Consider the following 19,038-nt stretch of genomic DNA (forward strand, 5'->3'; position numbering starts at 1 on the left):
TGGTGGTGGTATCTCACTGGAGGTGGCTGAAATGGCATCTGATGATCTTCTGGATGTGGATGCTAGTGGGATGGTAGGTAAGGCAAGGGGAACCATTTTGCTGTTGTGGGAGGGGCGAAAAGGGGTGAGGGTGCAAGTGCAGGAGATGGGTTGGACACAGTAGAGGGCCCTGTTGACAATGGTGTTGGGGAATCCTCAGCTGAGGAAGAAGGTAGACATTTCGGATGCTCCCATGTCGAAGTTAGTCTCGTCTGAACAAATGTGACAGAGACCGAGGAACTGAGAGAATGGGATGGAGTCTTTACAGGAAGCAGGGTGTGAGAATGTACAGTCCAGGTGGCTGTATGAGGCAGTGGGCATTAGTGGCCAGCCTATCCCCAGAAATGGAAACAGAGATTTTGAGGAAGGGGAGGGAGGAGCAAGAGATAGACCAGGTGAAACTGAGGGCAAGATGGAAATCGGAAGCAAAAGTAATTAATTTTTATTATGCCGGATGAGACAGGGAAGCAGCACCAATGACATCATTGGTGTATCGGGGCCAGAACAGGACTGGAAAAAGGAATGTTCCATAGACAGTACACAGAACATAGAAAAGTACAGCACAGTACAGGCCCTTTGGTCCACGATGTTGTGCCGTGGATTAGTCCTAATCCAAAACTAAAATAACCTAACCTACATTCCCCTCAATTCACTGCTGTCCATGTGCGTGTCCAGCAATCGCTTAAATGTCACTAATGACTTTGCTTCCCCGGCGACACTGGCAAAGTATTCCATGCGCTCACAACTCTCTGGATGAAAAACCTCCCTCTATACCTTCCTCCTAACACCATGTTCCATGTACCCCACAAAGAGATAGGTATAACTGGGGCCCATGTAGGTACCCAAGGCAGCCCCTCTGACCTGAAGAAAATGACAGGGCTTAAAAGAGAAGTTATTGAGGGTGAGGACAAAGCTCAGCCAAGCAGAGGAGGGTGCTGGTGGGTGGGGATGGTTCAGGCCTTTGCTTCATGAAGAAACAGAGAGCCCTAAGACCCACCATGTGTAAAGGGATTGCATGCCCAAGGTAGAGAGGAGGCTGCTGGAACCAGCAAACTGGAAGTTTTGAAAAAAAAGACAAAGTTGCTGGAAAAGCTCAACAGGTCTGGCAACATCTGTGATGGAGAAAAGAGTTAACGTTTCGGGTCCAGTGACGCTTCCTCAGAACTTCTAAAACCAGTGTAAGGCGTCAGAGGAACCATGGATGTACATGGGCAGAGACTGGACCAGAAGAGAGGGTCGGAAGAAAAACAAAAACAAAGTTGCTGGAAAAGCTCAGCAGGTCTGGCAGCATCAGTGGAGGAGAAAACAGAGTTAACGTTTTGGGTCTGGTGATCCTTCCTCAGAACCAGACCCGAAACGTTAACTCAGTTTTCTCCTCCACTGACGCTGACCGACCTGCTGAGCTTTTCTAGCAACTTTGTTTTTGTTCCTGCGGATTTACAGCATCCGCAGTTCTTTTGGTTTTTATCAAGGTAGGAAGAGATGAGTTCTGTGAGGCAGAAGCAGGCTGAAACAATGGCTTTGCCCCGACTATCGTCTTTGTGGATTTTTGGAAGGAGGCAGAAGCGAGCTATGTGGGCTGGGGGACCTGAGTCTTGACAGGAAGTAGGCCACACACACCAGGCCTTGTTATCACATAGCCTGCCATTATATACTACCTATTGTTAGTTACTAACAGTCCCTATTAATAGCTATTCACCCTCCTAGCCAGATCGTTATCAACTCCTTTGTCTATCCAACTGTTCTTCTCTTTCTTCGGGTTCTATCCTATTGTTTTCTCCCTACCCCATTCCCCTCCCTATTTTCTGGAGAGAAACTGACAGTTTCCCAGCTCCCATCAGTTCTGAGGAAGGGTCACCAGACCCAAAAAGTTAACTTTGGTTTTTTTTTCCTTCACAGCTGCTGCCAGAACCTGCTGAGCTTTTCTCGCAACTTGTTTTTATTCCTGATTTACAGCATCCACAGTTCTTTCAGTTTTTAATGGTAATTCTTCCTCCCTGGAATCTTCCTGCATCTTTTCAAAAGACCCCAGATCTTTTCCATACGTCATTGCTCTGAATTGGACAGAGCCCTCGAACTGAGGCCAAATCACAGTTTTGGAAAAGTTACCTTCTTTGCTATTGCACACAGTTCCTCTATTAAAAACAATCCCTTAAGCCTTTCCTGAAACCAGTCACCTGGAACAACTTCTGCATCCATTTTACAACTGCATCTCTTTTGCTTTCTGTTCCTTTCTTTGATTCTCCTAATAAAACAAATCACTTCACAATTGTCTGGATTAAAATTCATTTGCCAACCGTCTGCACATTCAATCTGTCTATATTCTTGAAGTCTATCACTATCCTCTTCATAGTTCTTAAAACTTCCAAGTTTTGTGTCATCTTTAAAGTGCGATATTCTGAACTGTGCATCGAAGTAGAGTTCAATGTTACATCTCAAGAATGCAATGATTATGGTTCTGATCTCGGGGAACTTCAACGCATTTCTCATTTCGGTTTGAATAATAATGTTTTCTTCTAGATTCTAATTGAATTGTTACTTCTTGTAATAAAACACATGATGTCATAAAAATGCTCCAAGTCTCAAACATACATGCTTTCAAGAAGTTTCGCCACACATATACAGGTTAGTTACAAACAGGGAGTGTAGATCCCATAAGGCCATGAGAAGACAATAAGAAATAGGAATAGGAGTAGGCCATCATTCAATAGAGTTATGGCTGATCCGACATTCCTTAACACCTCTCATTCTTTGAAACTCAATTAGTTCAGTCCCAACCTGTTTCAGCCTTTGCTCATAACAATCCTTCCTGTAGTAGGGATTACCCTCGTGAACATTGTCTGAACTGCCTCTAATGAGATAATATCTTTCCTTAAATTAGGAGAACTAAATTGCTCACAGTACTTCAGATGTGGTCTTACCAACATTTTGTACAGTTGCAGTAAGACCTCCCTACTCTTTATACCAACCCCTTGGAAAAAGGGCCAACACTCCATTAGTCTTCCTGATTACCTGCTGCACCCATATGCTAGTGATAATGGGAACTGCAGATGCTGGAGAATCCAAGATAATAAAATGTGAGGCTGGATGAACACAGCAGGCCCAGCAGCATCCCAGGAGCACAAAAGCTGACGTTTCGGGCCTAGACCCTTCATCACCTGTATGCTAGTTGTCTGTGTTTCTAGCACAAGTACGCCCAAACTGTATTCAAACAATATTGTTATTTTGTTCTCTCTTCCAAGATGATCAACTTCACATTTTCCCACATTATACTCTATTTGCCAACTTTTTGCCCACCTACTTAACCTATCAATACCTCTGTGTAATCTGTTCTATCTCTTTCACACCCTGCCTTTCTTCCTTTTAGTGTTATCTGCAAATTTAGCTATAATACACTCACTTCCTTCGTCCATGTCTGCATTGTAAACATTCATGGTCCCAGCATTGATCTCTGTGGAACCTGACTTGTCAGGGGTCACCAATCTGAGAAGAACCGCTTATCCCACTGTTTCCTGCCCACTAGCCAATTTTCTATCTGCACCAACGTAATACTTCCAACAGTATAGGTTCTAATCATAAGACTCAACCTTTTAAGGTTCCTTGTCAAATACCTTCTGGCAGTCAAAGTGCCACTCCGCTGGTTGACTTCTATCACTGGTTGAGATTTCCTCAAAAAACTCTAATAAACTATTCAGATACAATTTTCCTTTCATGAAGCCATGCTGACTTTGCTTGATTAGCTTATGACTTTCTAAATGTCCTGCTATCACTTCCTCCGTAATTGATTCCAATACATTTTCAACAATGGATGTTAGGCTAATCAACCTCCTGCCTGCTTTCCTCTTTGAATATAAAGTGGTGTCACATCCACAATTTTCCAATCCTCTGGAACCTCTCCAGAATCCAATGAATTTTTAAAATTAGAGCCAATGCATCCATCATCTCTGTAGCTTCTTTTAGAATTCTAGGATGCAGGCCATCAGGACCAGGGGGCTCCTTGCCTTTAGCCCCATTATTTTGCCTAACACTATTTCTTTAGTGATGGTGATCATATTTAATTCCTCCCCTGTATTCTTTAGTACAAATGAAATGTTTGAAATATTTTTCACCATAAAAATTGATGCAAAATCTGCCTTTAACTCTATGGCCCTATGTTTACTTTTATTTCTCTCCACCTTTCTATTAATTTGAAGAAGCTCTTGTTAGTTTTTAATATTCCTCACCCGTCTGCCCTCAGTTTATTTTCTCTCTCTCCACTATCGTTTTAGTCCTCCTTTGCTGGATTCTGAATTTATCCCAGTCTTCAGTCTCCATAAGTGCTTTTCCTTTCAACTTTGTACTCCACTTAACTTCCATCGTTGGCTGCGGTTGGTTTATGCCTCTCTTAGAATCTCTCCTCCCTACAAGGATGTATTTTTGCTGACTGTCAAGGATTATCTCTTCAAATATCTTTTACTTTGAGGTCATTTATTAAACTTGCCTCATTACCAGATCCAAGACAGCCTGCTCCCTAGTTAGCTGCATGACATGTTGCTCTAGGAAATTATACGCAATGTACTCCATCCCAAAATTAATCATGTTCTGGACCTTGTAAATTGATGACTTGGGTGGATTAATGCTGGGTTTGATTATATTTCCAAATTCTGATTAGAGATGATTTAAAATTGTGGGCGATCTTGGTCTCTATCCCATGGTATCAGCAACTGTTTGCTTTACTTCAGCAACGCAGCCTGAGGGGTTCGATTGATCAGAACGGAGGCAGGGCACATGCGTGAGAGTGCGACAGGGAGCTACTGCCAATTCTCTCTCCTCCTACTCATGACTTTTGTGTACACAAAGGATCAGTTTCGTTATCATACAATTCAAGTGGCCAGTTAGCTACTAGTCATGGCAGACTGAGAAATCCTTATTCCAGATTCTTCGTTTGAAGTAGTGATTACTCTACAATGACCATTTGGACTATTGTCCAAAGTGACCGAATCAACAGCTTGATCCACACCCACCTGAAGACACAGGCTTTCCAGACGTTTACGGATTAGCAGTGGATGTTTTGCAAATGGTTCAGGAGGTACATTATTCAGACTCATTTAAGTTTTAATCGTTTATCTCTGATGTTGTTTAATTGTTCAGCCAGCCCAGTTCGTTGCTGATGATTTTGTAAATTGCCAGATGGTTTAATGGAAATGTTCAGATATTTTGAAACCTGTTATTTCAGTCACTTGAATCTTTTATTGTAACAAAAAACCTTCAACCCATTCAATAAAGTTTTTTTTAATAACAAATCTCTATTAATCAGAACTCATACCCAACGTTGTGGTGTTTCCCTCATCCTCTCAGTCTTAGCTCTGCTGCAAGCCTCACATTCACAGCTCATAGTTTTCTTTCACTACCAGTTATATAATCATGACAACCACGGCAACCAAATACATTGCACAACCATCACTGATGCACCGAATTTTGAGACCCTACTCTTCTGTAGGGTCTCAAGAGCCGTCCAAGTAGTGGAAGTATTATTGAAACACCTTGCTTTATCACATTTTGTTTTGTACTAGGATTTATATTGCTATATGTTACCCACATGAGCATGGTTTGTGTACCTTAGTCATCAGGTTTTGGTCAGCAAACATTCTTATCACCCAATAACCAGCTTCACAGTAACTGTACCGGTTTAAATATAGTAGACATAATACACTTCTGTAAAATGAAGATATCATAACAGCTGTCAAGATACTGGACATTGAAGATAGGATTCTCTGTGCATGGTCACACACCAGCTAGACATAGAGAGATTGGAATCCCTTCTAATTCCCATACAGGGTAAAGTTGGTATGAGGCACATGCATAGGAATGTGCATACAGTCTATAACACTCTGCAACATATCAAGACCTGCAATCTTAATAAAGCTACATGCTTCCCCTGTCTATTACTCTTGGGAAAGAGACAAGGAAATGTAGTTTGCTCAGACTGAGTACCCTTCTCTTAAGTAACAATGGATGGTGAAATACAAAGTACTGCAAATATCTCCAGTTCCAGCTTAAAGAACTTCTGACGTATAAAAGTTCAATGCTACAGCTATCCTACAGCTAGTGAGAATGTGGCTCATGCCTAGCAGCTGCTCTGATATTAAAGTTGCGGCTGCAAAATAGAACACAAAGAACTGGCATATTGTTCCTTGCTAAAATTCAGGCAATGAGAATAAAAAAATTCAGGTCAGAGAACTGATCCCTGAAAACCCCAGACAGTAATGTCCTCCTTCAGACAACTAAGGGCAGCACGGTGGCTCAGTGGTTAGCACTGCAGCCTCACAGCGCCAGGGACCCGGGATCGATTCCCGCCTCAGACAACTGTGTGGAGTTTGCACATTCTCCCGGTGTCTGCGTGGGTTTCCTCCAGGTGCTCCAGTTTCCTCCCACAGTCCAAAGATGTACAGGCTAGGTGGATCGGCCATGCTAAATTGCCCATAGTGTTCAGGGGTGTGAGGGTGATAGAGGGATGGGTCTGGGTGGGATACTTCAAGGAGCAGTGTGGACTTGTTGGGCCGAAGGGCCTGTTTCCACACTGTAGGGAATCTAATCTAATCTAAACTCTCTTTTGTACTTCACCCAGCAGTTTGCCCTGCTGCATGTAGCCTCTTTCCAGTCTTTTCGCTCTATTTACCAGTATACCATGTCCAGAAGCAACTGGCATATGCAAAAGCCCAAAATCAGCAAAAAGCCCTGAAGGAGCTAGCTCGCCATTTCTATTGGCATTTACATCACCACTCAAGTGGAAAAAGCAATAACATTCATAGAAATTGAAGAAAAAGCAAAAAAAAATCAAATGGCAACTAAATTGTAAGTAGTCAATTATCACTTGTAGGATATTTACTGCTGCAGAATCAGTTCAACATGTGAAAGCATTAGCTGAAACCTTGGGCTTCAAAATGTCCCCAGTTCCATTAAATTAAGGTAATTATCTGTGCGGTCTTCATACTTTTATAAACTGGTCAATGTATACATGCTCTCACGAGAGGTACCTAACGCAAGGTACTTCAAAGTGTGCTCATGTACAATAGACACTGCTTGGAAAGTCTAGTGACACTGGTAACGTACAAGCAATCTGATTTCGAACAGTCTATAAAACTAGTCAAAAGACAGCCTCTGTAATAGTGTTAAATTATCAGTCATCTAAAAAGAGTCAAATCGTGAGACAGCAATTTTAGATATTACTCTCAATTGTAAATTAATATAAATTAGCACGTAACAAATGCTGAATTGCAGGCATGTCTGCTATCACACGTCTCGTTAACGTGAATTGGCCATAACACGATTGATGAAAAGTGAATGCTATTTGGATAATGCAGACTTTCTGCTGTACAGGGATAACAATTTTCTATCGTGATTTCTGCATAACGTGATTTCCTGTGGTGATTTTTCTATAGAGTCATGTCATACAAGAACGCAATTACGGCCTTATAGGATAAATACTTTGGAGTCACTGAAATGCCCTTATAAGACTTGTCTATTTACTCAATTAACTTAGGAAAGACGTTCTTGATGGCGGAACCAGGAGTCACAGTATAAGGGCATGAGGTGAATCATTTAGGACTCAGATGAGGAGAAATTTCTTCAACTAGACAGTGTGAGCCTGTGGAGTTAAGCAATTTAGGCCAAAATTTTGCATAATTTAGATATTCGAAATCGCACTTGGAGCCAAAGGGATCAAAGAATACGGGGGAAGAGCAGGAACAGGCTACTGAATTGTGGAGTAGGCTCAAAGGGCTGAATGGCCTACTGCTGCTCTTTTTCTTCCTATGCCATCAGTTAATTATCTGCATACTCAATGTTTATTTATTTTTCATTATTTTCTGTGGTTAATAGGTCATTATTAGTTCTAAATTTTGTTACGTGGCTTCATCTTTGATCATTGCTAAGAAAGAGCCAGAAAAAGAGAGAATAAGTACTTTTCCAGTCATCCCAAAGTGCTTTCAGGATTTAAGTCACTGATGTAATACATGTAACAGCAAGTTTCCACACAGGCCAATGGACAATGATTAGGTAATATCTGTATAAACTGATACTGATACCAAAGATAAATATTGGCCAGTACACCCGGGAAAAGTTCCAAATAAAGTTCACCCACACTCAAAATATTAACTCAGTTTTTCTCTCTCCACAGATACTGCCAGACCTGCTGAGTTTTTCCAGAAAATTCTTTTGTTTGTTACAAATCCCCTGTTCTTTTCCCACATCTTTCATGTTCACCTGAAAGGATATACGGTGTGTAGATCCTTATGGGAATTTGGAAGCTTAAGATGATAACACAGTCTGAACTGCTTCAAGGAAGACGGCATGACAAGTCAAATATTGATTTGATAATATACAGGCCTTGCCTTGGAGATAGATTCTAAGGTTAATGATTCATCTAGTGGCCTTCTTTACTATGATTTAGCATGTGGCAGATGAATATCATTGTCCGAATATTGATCCCAGTAGTCTGACTCTCTTTCAGACACTTCAGACATGCTCTAAAATAAGAGTTTTGGTTCAACTAAATTACTTTATGTGAGGTTATGTGTGGTTATATCTTAAAAAGTTAATTATATCTTAGAAACATCTAAGATACCAAATTGCAATTAGATCTTCAAATATGTACTTTTAAAAATCTATACTGGATAGTCAGTACTGAACAGGTTAAAAACTTTGATAACTTATCTACTAACCTTCAGTAGCACAGTAGCCCATGCATCCCTGAGTAGGCTGAAGGTAATAAACAAAGAATGACCCACAGTTCCTGAGAGATACAGGGATCCGAAATAAACAGCAGTCTTTGATGCTGCCCATGAAGAACTGCCACGTAGCACAGGCTGTAAGTTTCTTTACTTCACCAGGGCGAGGCAACGAGTTGGAGTCTTCAAGAGAAAGCCAAACTGGAGCTTGTGTGCCACATTTATTCATCTGAATTCATAGAAATTGTTACAATCAAGGTTCAAAGTTACAACTTAGACAGTATATGCTCTTGAAATAACTTTTTGAACTGTAATACACTCAAGTAATTTACAACGTATGAACAATTTGTTGCTAAAAAAAACTTCAAGTTAATTGAAACTTATCATCTTGCATTCGCAGGACATCTGCAAGAACAGCAAATTTTCAAGTGGGGAACACCTTAAACTCATTAGAAAAAAAATGATAACTGCTAATTTGCAGATTGGTGAAGGTGTTGGATGGCAGGGAACACCTGCCCCTCATAAAACTGAAAAATACACAACGCCAGGACATTTTACTTCATCATACAGAGGACAGATTCTAGTATATGAATATATGTAGATACCAGCAAGCATCAGTGAGTTATATTCTGAGCCCAAATGATTATCTTCAATTGGATGTTAGTGTAAATCACGTCACAATCAGGAGTATTTAGCAAGCGTTGTTCAATCACCGAATCTTATCTGTTGTTAGACATTATGTTCTAAGTTTCACAAGCAATGACAGTATGCTGGTTATTTCAATTCCACAAATGAAGAGCAATCAAAGTCACCTTACTAGCCAATCAGCACCCTTCTCCCATGCTGCATAAACTTTTGCTGCCTTTGCAATTTGGCATTCTTACATCCTTTCGGATGAGTGCAAGGCAAAAGCCTTTCGTAACACATCTCTTAACAGCATTTAGCATGTTGTTTTCCATGGTACTGATTCTATAATAAGGATCTACTAAGTCTAAAATTATAGCTCTATAGTAAAAACTGGCATGTTCAATTTACTAGGATGACAATTTTATTAATATTCCACAAAGTCTTTTGTTGTACAGCTTTTCAACTCAGGTTATTATAACATATTTTTAAAGATTAGATAGAGTTTAACCATTCTACATAGTTTTGGAATCTGAGCACAGATGCAGTCACACAGACTTGTCCAAGCTATCTACTCTAACAAGTGAAGCAGATTCAAATTTATTTTTTACCCATTCTTACAGAAATTGGAGAGCAATTTCCACCTCACAACTCCCACTGACATCGGATATACGAGGACAAGAGAAGGTCATCATCTATTTTGTTGATTATGTTTACTGAATTGGAAACTGTGGAATCAGCAAGTGTTACTCATCTAGTCCGGATATTAACTCTGCCAAAGACTTCTCTCCAAACAGCTAACTTTTACAAGTTCTCTGAAAACATAGGATTTTGAAGAGTCAATACTCCATAAATAAATAAATAATTTGGTCGAATTTTTGTCAGATTACATAATTTATTGGAAGGCAATTCTCATACTCACAGCAGACCATTTGCTTCCTTGCCATCTCATCTAACACCAAAGTGAGCTTCCAATCCACATAATGCTCCATCTCAAGTCTTACTTAATTTCAGCTACTGTTCAAAACCTCATTTTTGACTTTGTTTCAATGTGGCTGGTCTTTTCAAGCAATCTCTGACCATTCTGCCCCATTTCGCTCTGCACAAATTTCAACTCATCTACCACTCTGCTATCAATATCCTCACACACTAAATGCCATTCGCTTGGCACCAATGTGTTCACCTGCCTAAACTGGCTTGGCTTAATTTGTCAAATTTAAAAGACAATGTCTCAGCTTCCAAATGTCTGTGTGATCTCACCCCTCATTATCGTCACAAACTTAATCTCCTCCAGCCCTCTCAACTTCCAAGATCTCCATACTCACTAGTGGTGACCATGCATTCAACTGTTTATCTAGCTTTCATCAACTCTTATAAGATGCTCCTTACCTCTTACCTCTACCTGCCCTTATAGTGCCTTAAGTGATTCTGATTATGCTCGTGCAAAGTTCATTGGAACTTTTTATTATTTTAAAAGCCCTAATTGAATGCAAGTTATTACTGTGGTTGTTATAAGTTGCTACATAATTAAATGTTGAAAGCCTCACAAATAAAACCTTCCAGGCTGACTAATTAAAACATAAATCTGTTAAAATATTTATAACTTCCTTGTAATTATGTATATGTCTTTTTGAAAGAAGCTGAAGCTACAAAACAATGTCGAGAAAGCTTTGACAAATTGTTGTTGGAACGCAAAGACAGCTTAAATACGTAATTGGGAGACTGTCATATTTTTCCCATCATAGTTGAAAAAACAGTTCAAAGAGAAGCATAGAAATGATACAGCACAGAAGGGGACTATTTGGCCCATCTTGTCCATGCTGACCCAAAGATACTCAGATGCTCTTCCTAATCCCGAGAATTGGAACTGGACCAGATAACAGAATCAGGAAGCTTGGTAGGGTGTACTTCCAACTCTGCCAGGTGGAGGTATGCTAAGGTTGAATGAAGAGAGAAAAATCAAACAGGAAAATCAAATGCCTGTTACAAAACCTTCCCAAACTGACAAGGTAAGACTGAGTCACCTAATAGCAAATCTTTCCTTAGACAGAGATGACTGGTGGTGATTTAACCCGAGGGTTACCATGCCTCAGGTGAGGGGAGAGGATGAGAAGGAGAGTCCCTCAAGGTAACCTCAGCAGATCAGGAATTGAACCCATGCTTTGGCAAGGCTGTGCATCACAAACCAGCCATCCAGCAAACTGAGCACCTAACTAAATTAATAAATGGAAGTGCAAGTTGGCTGTCTGATAGGAAGGCAATGTTCTCCAACTAATTTTTCAATCTGTCCATGTTTCACCTACAATGTTCAAAGTTACTAAACATGAACGGTTAAATAATGCAAACAGTTTGGATAAATTTCTACAATTCACTTTCTATATTGCATTTATGTTTAGGCTATGCTTAGAAAACAAATGTTACACATACTACTAACTTCAATACATTTGGTTGGCATTTCTGCTGGCTGATCTCCAATCATGAAGCGGTACCATCCCGGTGTCAGGGAATGATCACATATCAGGTCCTGGATTGCAAACTGCTGTAGCTCAATTGAATCAAAGTGAATGCTGCGCTGAGAGTTCTGAAGAATGTGATATCCTCCGGGGTAGCATTCTGGGGCTAGAGGAAATTGAAATTACAAAATAGCAATGAGAAGAAATTTGTTCCACTGCTCTTCCAACAGCATATCCAGCATGAAAAATTACAATCAAAACTTGTTAACTGAAGCAGATGATAAAGTCTTTTCATGTCAGGCGTTGACCAATAAGCACAACCAGTGTTAATGAAATAAATGCACTTATAAGAACACACTATGTCATAACTAAATATTACTATTAATCATAGTTTTACCATCTTTCCCAAACTGCTCCGACAATAACAGAGATAACAAGGTGTAGAGCTGGATGAACACAGCAGGCCAAGCTGCAGAGGTGCAGGAAAGCTGATGTTTCGGGTCGAGACCCTGAACAGAGGTGACATTAAATTCCCCCATTTTACATTGCTTTCACTTAACCCAAGTGTTTTATCAAGGTGAAAGGTAAAGCAATTGACTAACATACAGGCATCTGACAGTGCAGCTCCAAAATTGCCATTCAAGACATTCATGAGAACAGGGGCCTGAATTTTCCACTGGTCAGGCAATCGCTATTCCAGTAATAGGAGATGAGTGTGGGGATGTTGCAGAATCCCCATCATAGTCGACACAGTAGGAATTGTCTGGGAAGTTGAAGATTCTGCTGGGCAATTTGACTATCCCTCATAACCTCTAAAAATCTTCATTAAAATCTGAGAGTTTTAACGGTTCCAATGAAATTAAGTAAGCAGTTACTCATGAGAAGTTAGACTATTAAATACGTAATGCAACAGCCCGAGTAACTAGTCAACCGACACCATATTTACTTCACACACAATCAACTACACCGTCTCCAGTCCATTTGCACTCCCACCTGTGACCCGACAGCCCAGGATGCAATACACCTAACACCCCTTCACCTGCTCCTAGCCTGATCTCTGTTACTCACCACTCCAACTTGCCCACCCCTGTTCCACAATCAGAACCCACTTCACGCAACAAAGGAATCAGTTCCCTTTCATCTGAGCTCATTCCTTCCCCCACTTGGGCTCCACAGCCTCATTCCTTCCCCCACTTGGGCTCCACAGCCTCATTCCCAGGACTCCATGCCCACATCACCCTGATAAGACACCTAGCTTCCCCTGCACACACTGAGTTAGATTGGTCCTACCAACAAGGACCTACCCACAGCACTGCATCGCTTACCTGGCCCCTTTGTCAGCCTGCATCTGGCACCTTACACCTTAGGCACCCTGGCATCGTGCCCATTTGGCAGCCTAACCTCTCGCATGCCTTATATACTTATCATTTAACAGCATCCTGTCATAAATGGCTGGTTGCGATTCGGGGACTTTTAAATTTCAGAATATGGCAGCTGACAGCTGTGAAAAGGGGTCAAGGCTTACCTTCCCCTGATAGTTCTACACTACAAAAGGGCGTACAGAACAGAAGCATGGCTTTGCACTTTCAATCTAAATAAAAATGTAAGTATAGCCATAACATCACAAATTCACTTAGAGTGAAGTTTACCTAACCCTGATCATTTTTGGGCAGTCTGAGGAAGTTTCCAGAAAATGCTTCCATTGAAATTACTTTGTGAAGCTTGTTAAAATTTCAAATATACACAAAGTTAACTTTTTGCATTCCAGACAAATGTCTTTCTTACACATGACACTGAGTTCACTCTGCAGAAAGGTTGGGCCAAAGGATCTGCTTCCATGCTGTATGATTCGATAACTCGAGGTGCTGGTGAAAAAAAAAGTCAACTGCCCTACATCATAGAGAAAATAATAATTAAACACAAGGGAAAAGAGGCATTGTAAGATAATTGGTCAATTAACCCCCAATGTTCTCAAGCCTTTGGAGAGTCTTTCAATATCAAGAGCCAAGTCTTTCCTGTTTGCAAGAGAGATCTCACCAACTTGCAATGGCCTCCTACAGAAAGTCTGTCACTGTGGTCGAGCTCAGATCACAAATGAAAGTTGAGGGAAAAAAAAAATTCCTAGAGCTTTTCTTTCCCTTAAACTGGCTAAAAGCTTTGCACTGATTTCTTTTTCCCTTTTCCAGGCAAGTGAGGGATGGGCTTGGATGAGGTCACAGTCTGTAGGAGAGGAGGCTTAGTGGACTAGCTGGCTTTTCCTTTCACATATTCTGATGACAGCCATGTCAACAGCAATGACAAATTACTGCAGTACATCTTATAGATGGAGGTACTGCTGTCAGGAGTGAAGGGAGTCAATATTTTATGTGGCAGTTGAGATGTCAAACAAGTAGGCCATTTTGTCCGGGATGTTTTCATTTTTTAACAGAGTATCGAAGCATATAGAATTTTTTTAAAAATCAAACAAACGATATACTGAAATCGTCACAAGGATTGTTTCAATTCTCTGAAAGATGCAGCTGATGAGTGCTCTAGATAGAGATCAATGTAACCTCAAAACGTTTACAGCGTATGTTTGAGCTGAGCAGTCAATATTAGGGTGTTTCCATTCTCTATAATATTTCCCATAACCTATGAAAAAGCAATTGCTGCTAAGCTGTCTTATTTGTACCCTATATATGGTTCTGTTTCTGGACAGCCAAGGTTGAAATCTGACAAATTGTTCCAGCAATTTTCATGCAAGGCTTTGTCATTTGCAAAAGATTTCAAATGTTTCATATTTTCACAGCTTTACCATGTGTCTTATTTCCTCCTGCAACCCCTCAACAGAAAATCTATGAATTTTGACCCTTGACTTGGGTCTGTAACTTGGCCAAAACAGTGTACATTCTACCCAGCTATCACCTTCCTGTATATGAGCTCCAACCAGAAAACTCCATATTGTTCACCAATTACATCGTGCTTCGTATGCATGAACAGAGTTTCTCTAACCATCTCATGTTTGAATGCCTACTGGAAGTCAGAAATGAGATAACAAATTATCTGCTGTCCCAGATGGTTATGGATAACAGCTTCATTAACTCTGCGGGTGAACTCATTAATGTAACAATCTCCTTTTTGTCTCATGACATCAGGCAATCTTCCTCTCACGAGTTAACAGCAAAGAAAGTGCATCCTTCAGGATTAACCTTCAAGAATCTTGAACTTGACTTCCAATCAGAAATGCATAATTCATGACAACAAATCCTGTCAGATCAAATTATAAATGATCCCTAGTCATGACAATAAGATGAAGCTAGGTGAACGCTCCACATTTCTAAGAGTATTTATTCAGACAATAGGAATGTGATCAGAAACCAGCATTTATTCCCCATTTCTAATTGTCCTAGAGAAAGTTTTCCTAAGCAAACTGCATGAGCCAGCATGAGCCACTGCTGTCTATGTGGTGTTGGAACACGCATGAGATGTCAGGGAGTGAGTTCCACAATTTTGATCCAGTTGCAAAGAAGTATTAGTGGTATTGTTCAAAGTCAGGGTGGTGTGTAACTTGGAGGGGAACTTTAAAGTGGTGTTGTTCTCACGTGTCTACAGCTCCTTTAGATGGTAGAGATCGCAGAGTCTGATACAGGCTATCGGGGCAGCTCAGGAACATTACTGCAACACATCTCATATATGGTCCATACTGGTGTCAGTGATGGAAGAAGTGAGTTGTTTAAGATGGTGGATGGGATGCCACTGGTCAAGCAGCATGTTGTTGATCCTCTTGAATATCACTAGGATCACACTCTTCCAGTTGAGTGCACAGTATTCCATTGCACTTCTGACTTGTATTTGCCAATGAAAGGAAGACTGTGGGAAGTCCGGAGGTGAGTTAGATGCCACAAATTTCTCAGCATCTTTCAGTCATCTATTTATATGGGCGAATCAATTCAATTTCACCAAGATGCTGATGGTGGGAAAATGATTGACAATAACCCTGTTAAATGTCGGGAGACATGGTCAAATTCTCTCCTATTGGAAATACTCACATTGAATGTTACTTCTTGTGCCAATCATGACTGTTGTCAAACTCTTGTTGTATCCAGTCACAGGCTGCTTAAGAGTCTGAGTAGTTGCAAATGGTACTGAGCATTGTTCAATCATAGCAAAAATCCACATTTCTGAAATTGTGATGAAGGGAAGATCATTGCTGAAGCAAGTGAAGAAATTTCAGAAAAAGAAACACAAACATGGAACACCAATCAAAATCAAGTTCAATAATTTTAGGGCCTGAACACTTCGTATTCTTTACCCATCTCCACAACCCTGGCTACGTCAACATATTGGGCTGGCTGTGATGAAAGAAGCCACTGTGTCCCACTAATGCTCTTTATTATTACTTTTCTTCCTTTCTCCATGGCTCAGAACTATCTATCCCTTTGTCTACCCAACCTCTGTTCTCTCTGGTCTCCATCTCCACCTATTGTTTACTCCCTTACCACCCCCTCCATCCCAACCCAACTCCTGTTTTCAGCACTTATACCATATTTTCCTAGTGCAATCAGTTTTGAAGAAGGGTCACCGGACCCAAAATATTGACCTTGCTTTCTCTCCACAGATGTTGCCAGACCTGCAGAGTCCAGAAGTTTCAGCCTAGGTCACTGCTTGGGAGAATTACAACAGAGAAGTCATGGGGCCAATAATCCTCCAATGACCAAAACATTTCTCATTTTCATTGAGAATTTCTAATTTCCGTGGACCCTTGTTTTCTTAGGGCTCCTTGATGACACACTCAGCCAACTACAGTTTTGATGTCATGGGCAATCAACTCTCTTGTCAACTCTAGAATTTAGCTCTTTTGTTCATGACTGTAATGAGGTTCTGAGTGCAATGGTCCTGATCGAACAGGTCATTGCTGTATAACTCCTGCACTACCAAAGACACCTGCATCACTTTGCTAATGATTGACAGTAGATTGATGGAGACATAATTGGCCAAGTTGGATTTGTCTTGCTTTTCACATACAAAACATAACTGGGTAATTCTCCCCATCATTGGGTCAATGCCAATGTTGTACCTGTGCTGGAACAGCTTGGCCAAGAGTTCAGCTAGATCAGGAGCACAGGTTTGTCAGATGTTGTCAGGGTCTATAGGTATTGCTGTATCTACTACCTTCAGTCATTCCTAGATTGCACACAGAGTATATCAAACTGGTCAACAATTGGAGTCTGTGATGCTGTGGGTCTCAGAAAGATGCTGAATTGGATCACTGGTCCACTTCTGGCTTAAAATTCCAGCCACTGATCTGCTAGGGTCCCTCAGCATCGAGCACGAGGATGTTGACTCACAGTTGGATATGGCATGACCACTGAACATTGATCTGGTCCAGGCACGAGGGGCTAAAGGCCTACATCAGCTCTTAACATTCACTAAGCTGATCTTAGCATCAGAGATGGGCATCATGCTCTACACTTCCTAATCCATCTTCTCCTCCCTCTGTTAATCTCAGGTATGCAACAGTGATGAACAATGGATAAAGTTTAAAAAGAGTCCTCTGCATCTCCAGCAACGCTCACCCTGTCTGGACCCCAGATGCCTGACAATGTTCACCCATGGGTGGTATTGGGGGAGGGACAACGGAAAAAACTGAGTAGTGCTCAGAATGAGTGACAGGGATATTTCGTAACTCTGCATGTCAACAAACTGAAGACAGACCACAGCTTTGCTTTTGTTGCACTTTGCCAGTCTGCCTCCGCACTCTGCTTATTGATAGATCAAAAGGTCCAAAGGCTCCATTGTCAAAAGTGAGGGTGCATTGTTAAACATGATCAGCACGTGTACTTCTGCTCAGCTTGTAAACTAAGATGCAGACCACTAATTATATCCGTAAGCCTGCATGTGAGACTGACATCTTAAAAGGTTCTCACAATCATGTTGTGAATATAGACTGCGTGAAATATTAGCCAAGTTCTTTACGCTGCTCAGAAATTACAATATGGAATAAAGGTACCATAGCTTAACTATTCTGTGTTCTGCTTATACAATTGGTGAACACTAGTCAAATTATACCAGCCCACCCCATTTCCATATTCCTTTGACAACCGGCACAGCCTTCACCTTGCTTACTCCACCCCACTCCCCACCACCACCACCTCCCTACCACGCCCCCATTAGCATCCAGCCCACATCTACCTATTTTTAACGGTTGAGTTGAAAAATTTCAACCAAAATCAATGGGTGGGAAATGCATAGGAGTGAATGGCTTAATATGCCACTCGATTTCACAACGCACCAACAAATCATGAAGGGGTGATGCAGGTTTCAACTGATGTCATCAGGTTAGGCTTAAATTATCCCTATGATTTCTGTTCTGTTTACTATCTCAAGTTGCACATTCCATAGCCTCATAGTTCTCAGCGTAAAAACACTTCTTTCTGCTCTGCATCTCTTACATTTCATTTTATTTCTATGTCCCCTTATTTCTGGCTGCTCAACCACACTCGAATTAGTCCATTTTCAACTATCCTGAACTACAACTTGTAATTTTAAACTGCTCATTCAAATCATGTCATAATCTCTTGTGTTCTAATGCTTTCCTCATTTTTGTGTTTCCTGATACAAGACAGCTTCTTAGTCAATGTGTTCTCCACATCCATTGTTTCTACATCCTTCCTGTTGTGAGGAGCCCAAAATTACATTTAAACTTTGAATCTGTCCTTACTTAATATTTACATAACACAACCAGAACATTCAGACTTTTATGTCTCATGGGCAAATTTAATAGGGGCCTGAACATGTGGGCCATGCAAAGATTTCTCACAAAAATCACGAGGAGTCAGTTTTCTGTTTGACTGTTCATGGTCAAGCTATATGTTTGACTACAGTCGAGGGAGCAGACAACGGTCAAACCGGAACTTCTGGGAACAATAGTCAAGGAATCTCACATCGTCAGTTAGGAAGCTGTGAAGACAGTGGTCACATTGTGGGCAGTCATATTTAGGGGCTGCTTGAAGCTGTGCAGAGGTCTACGATAAATACAGTAACTGAGGAGGATGCCAGGAAGTGGGAGAAATGGAGGGATAGGAGCTATCATCTGAAAAAAATGGACAGCATAATCAAGGCTGGGGGTGTAGAACCTATGTGCTGGGGTGAGGACAATGATAGTAACCATGGGAAACACAAGATATAAGGTGGAGTACTGGGCAGGACTGCATCAGAGGGTATGGTAGGTTACA

The 19,038-nt window shown here is 41.0% G+C and overlaps 1 protein-coding gene across 5 annotated transcripts in view; it reads right to left on the reverse strand.

The window, feature by feature from the left end:
- Nucleotides 1–19,038, reverse strand: part of LOC125454026 (von Willebrand factor D and EGF domain-containing protein-like) — a 304,266-nt gene that overhangs the window by 234,629 nt on the left and 50,599 nt on the right. For 4 of the 5 annotated variants that reach the window (XM_059647438.1, XM_059647437.1, XM_059647439.1 and 1 more), the window contains exons 2-3: nt 11,806–11,990; nt 8,742–8,976 (exon numbers count right to left, since the gene is read on the reverse strand). The exons of the other annotated variant lie outside the window; for it this stretch is intronic. In XM_059647438.1, coding sequence (XP_059503421.1) covers nt 8,742–8,976; nt 11,806–11,990 — 420 coding nt within the window. The remainder of the gene's footprint in view (nt 1–8,741; nt 8,977–11,805; nt 11,991–19,038) is intronic. 5 annotated transcript variants of the gene reach the window in all.

The sequence above is a fragment of the Stegostoma tigrinum genome, chromosome 7, assembly GCF_030684315.1.
Source record: "Stegostoma tigrinum isolate sSteTig4 chromosome 7, sSteTig4.hap1, whole genome shotgun sequence".
NCBI lineage: Eukaryota > Metazoa > Chordata > Chondrichthyes > Orectolobiformes > Stegostomatidae > Stegostoma > Stegostoma tigrinum.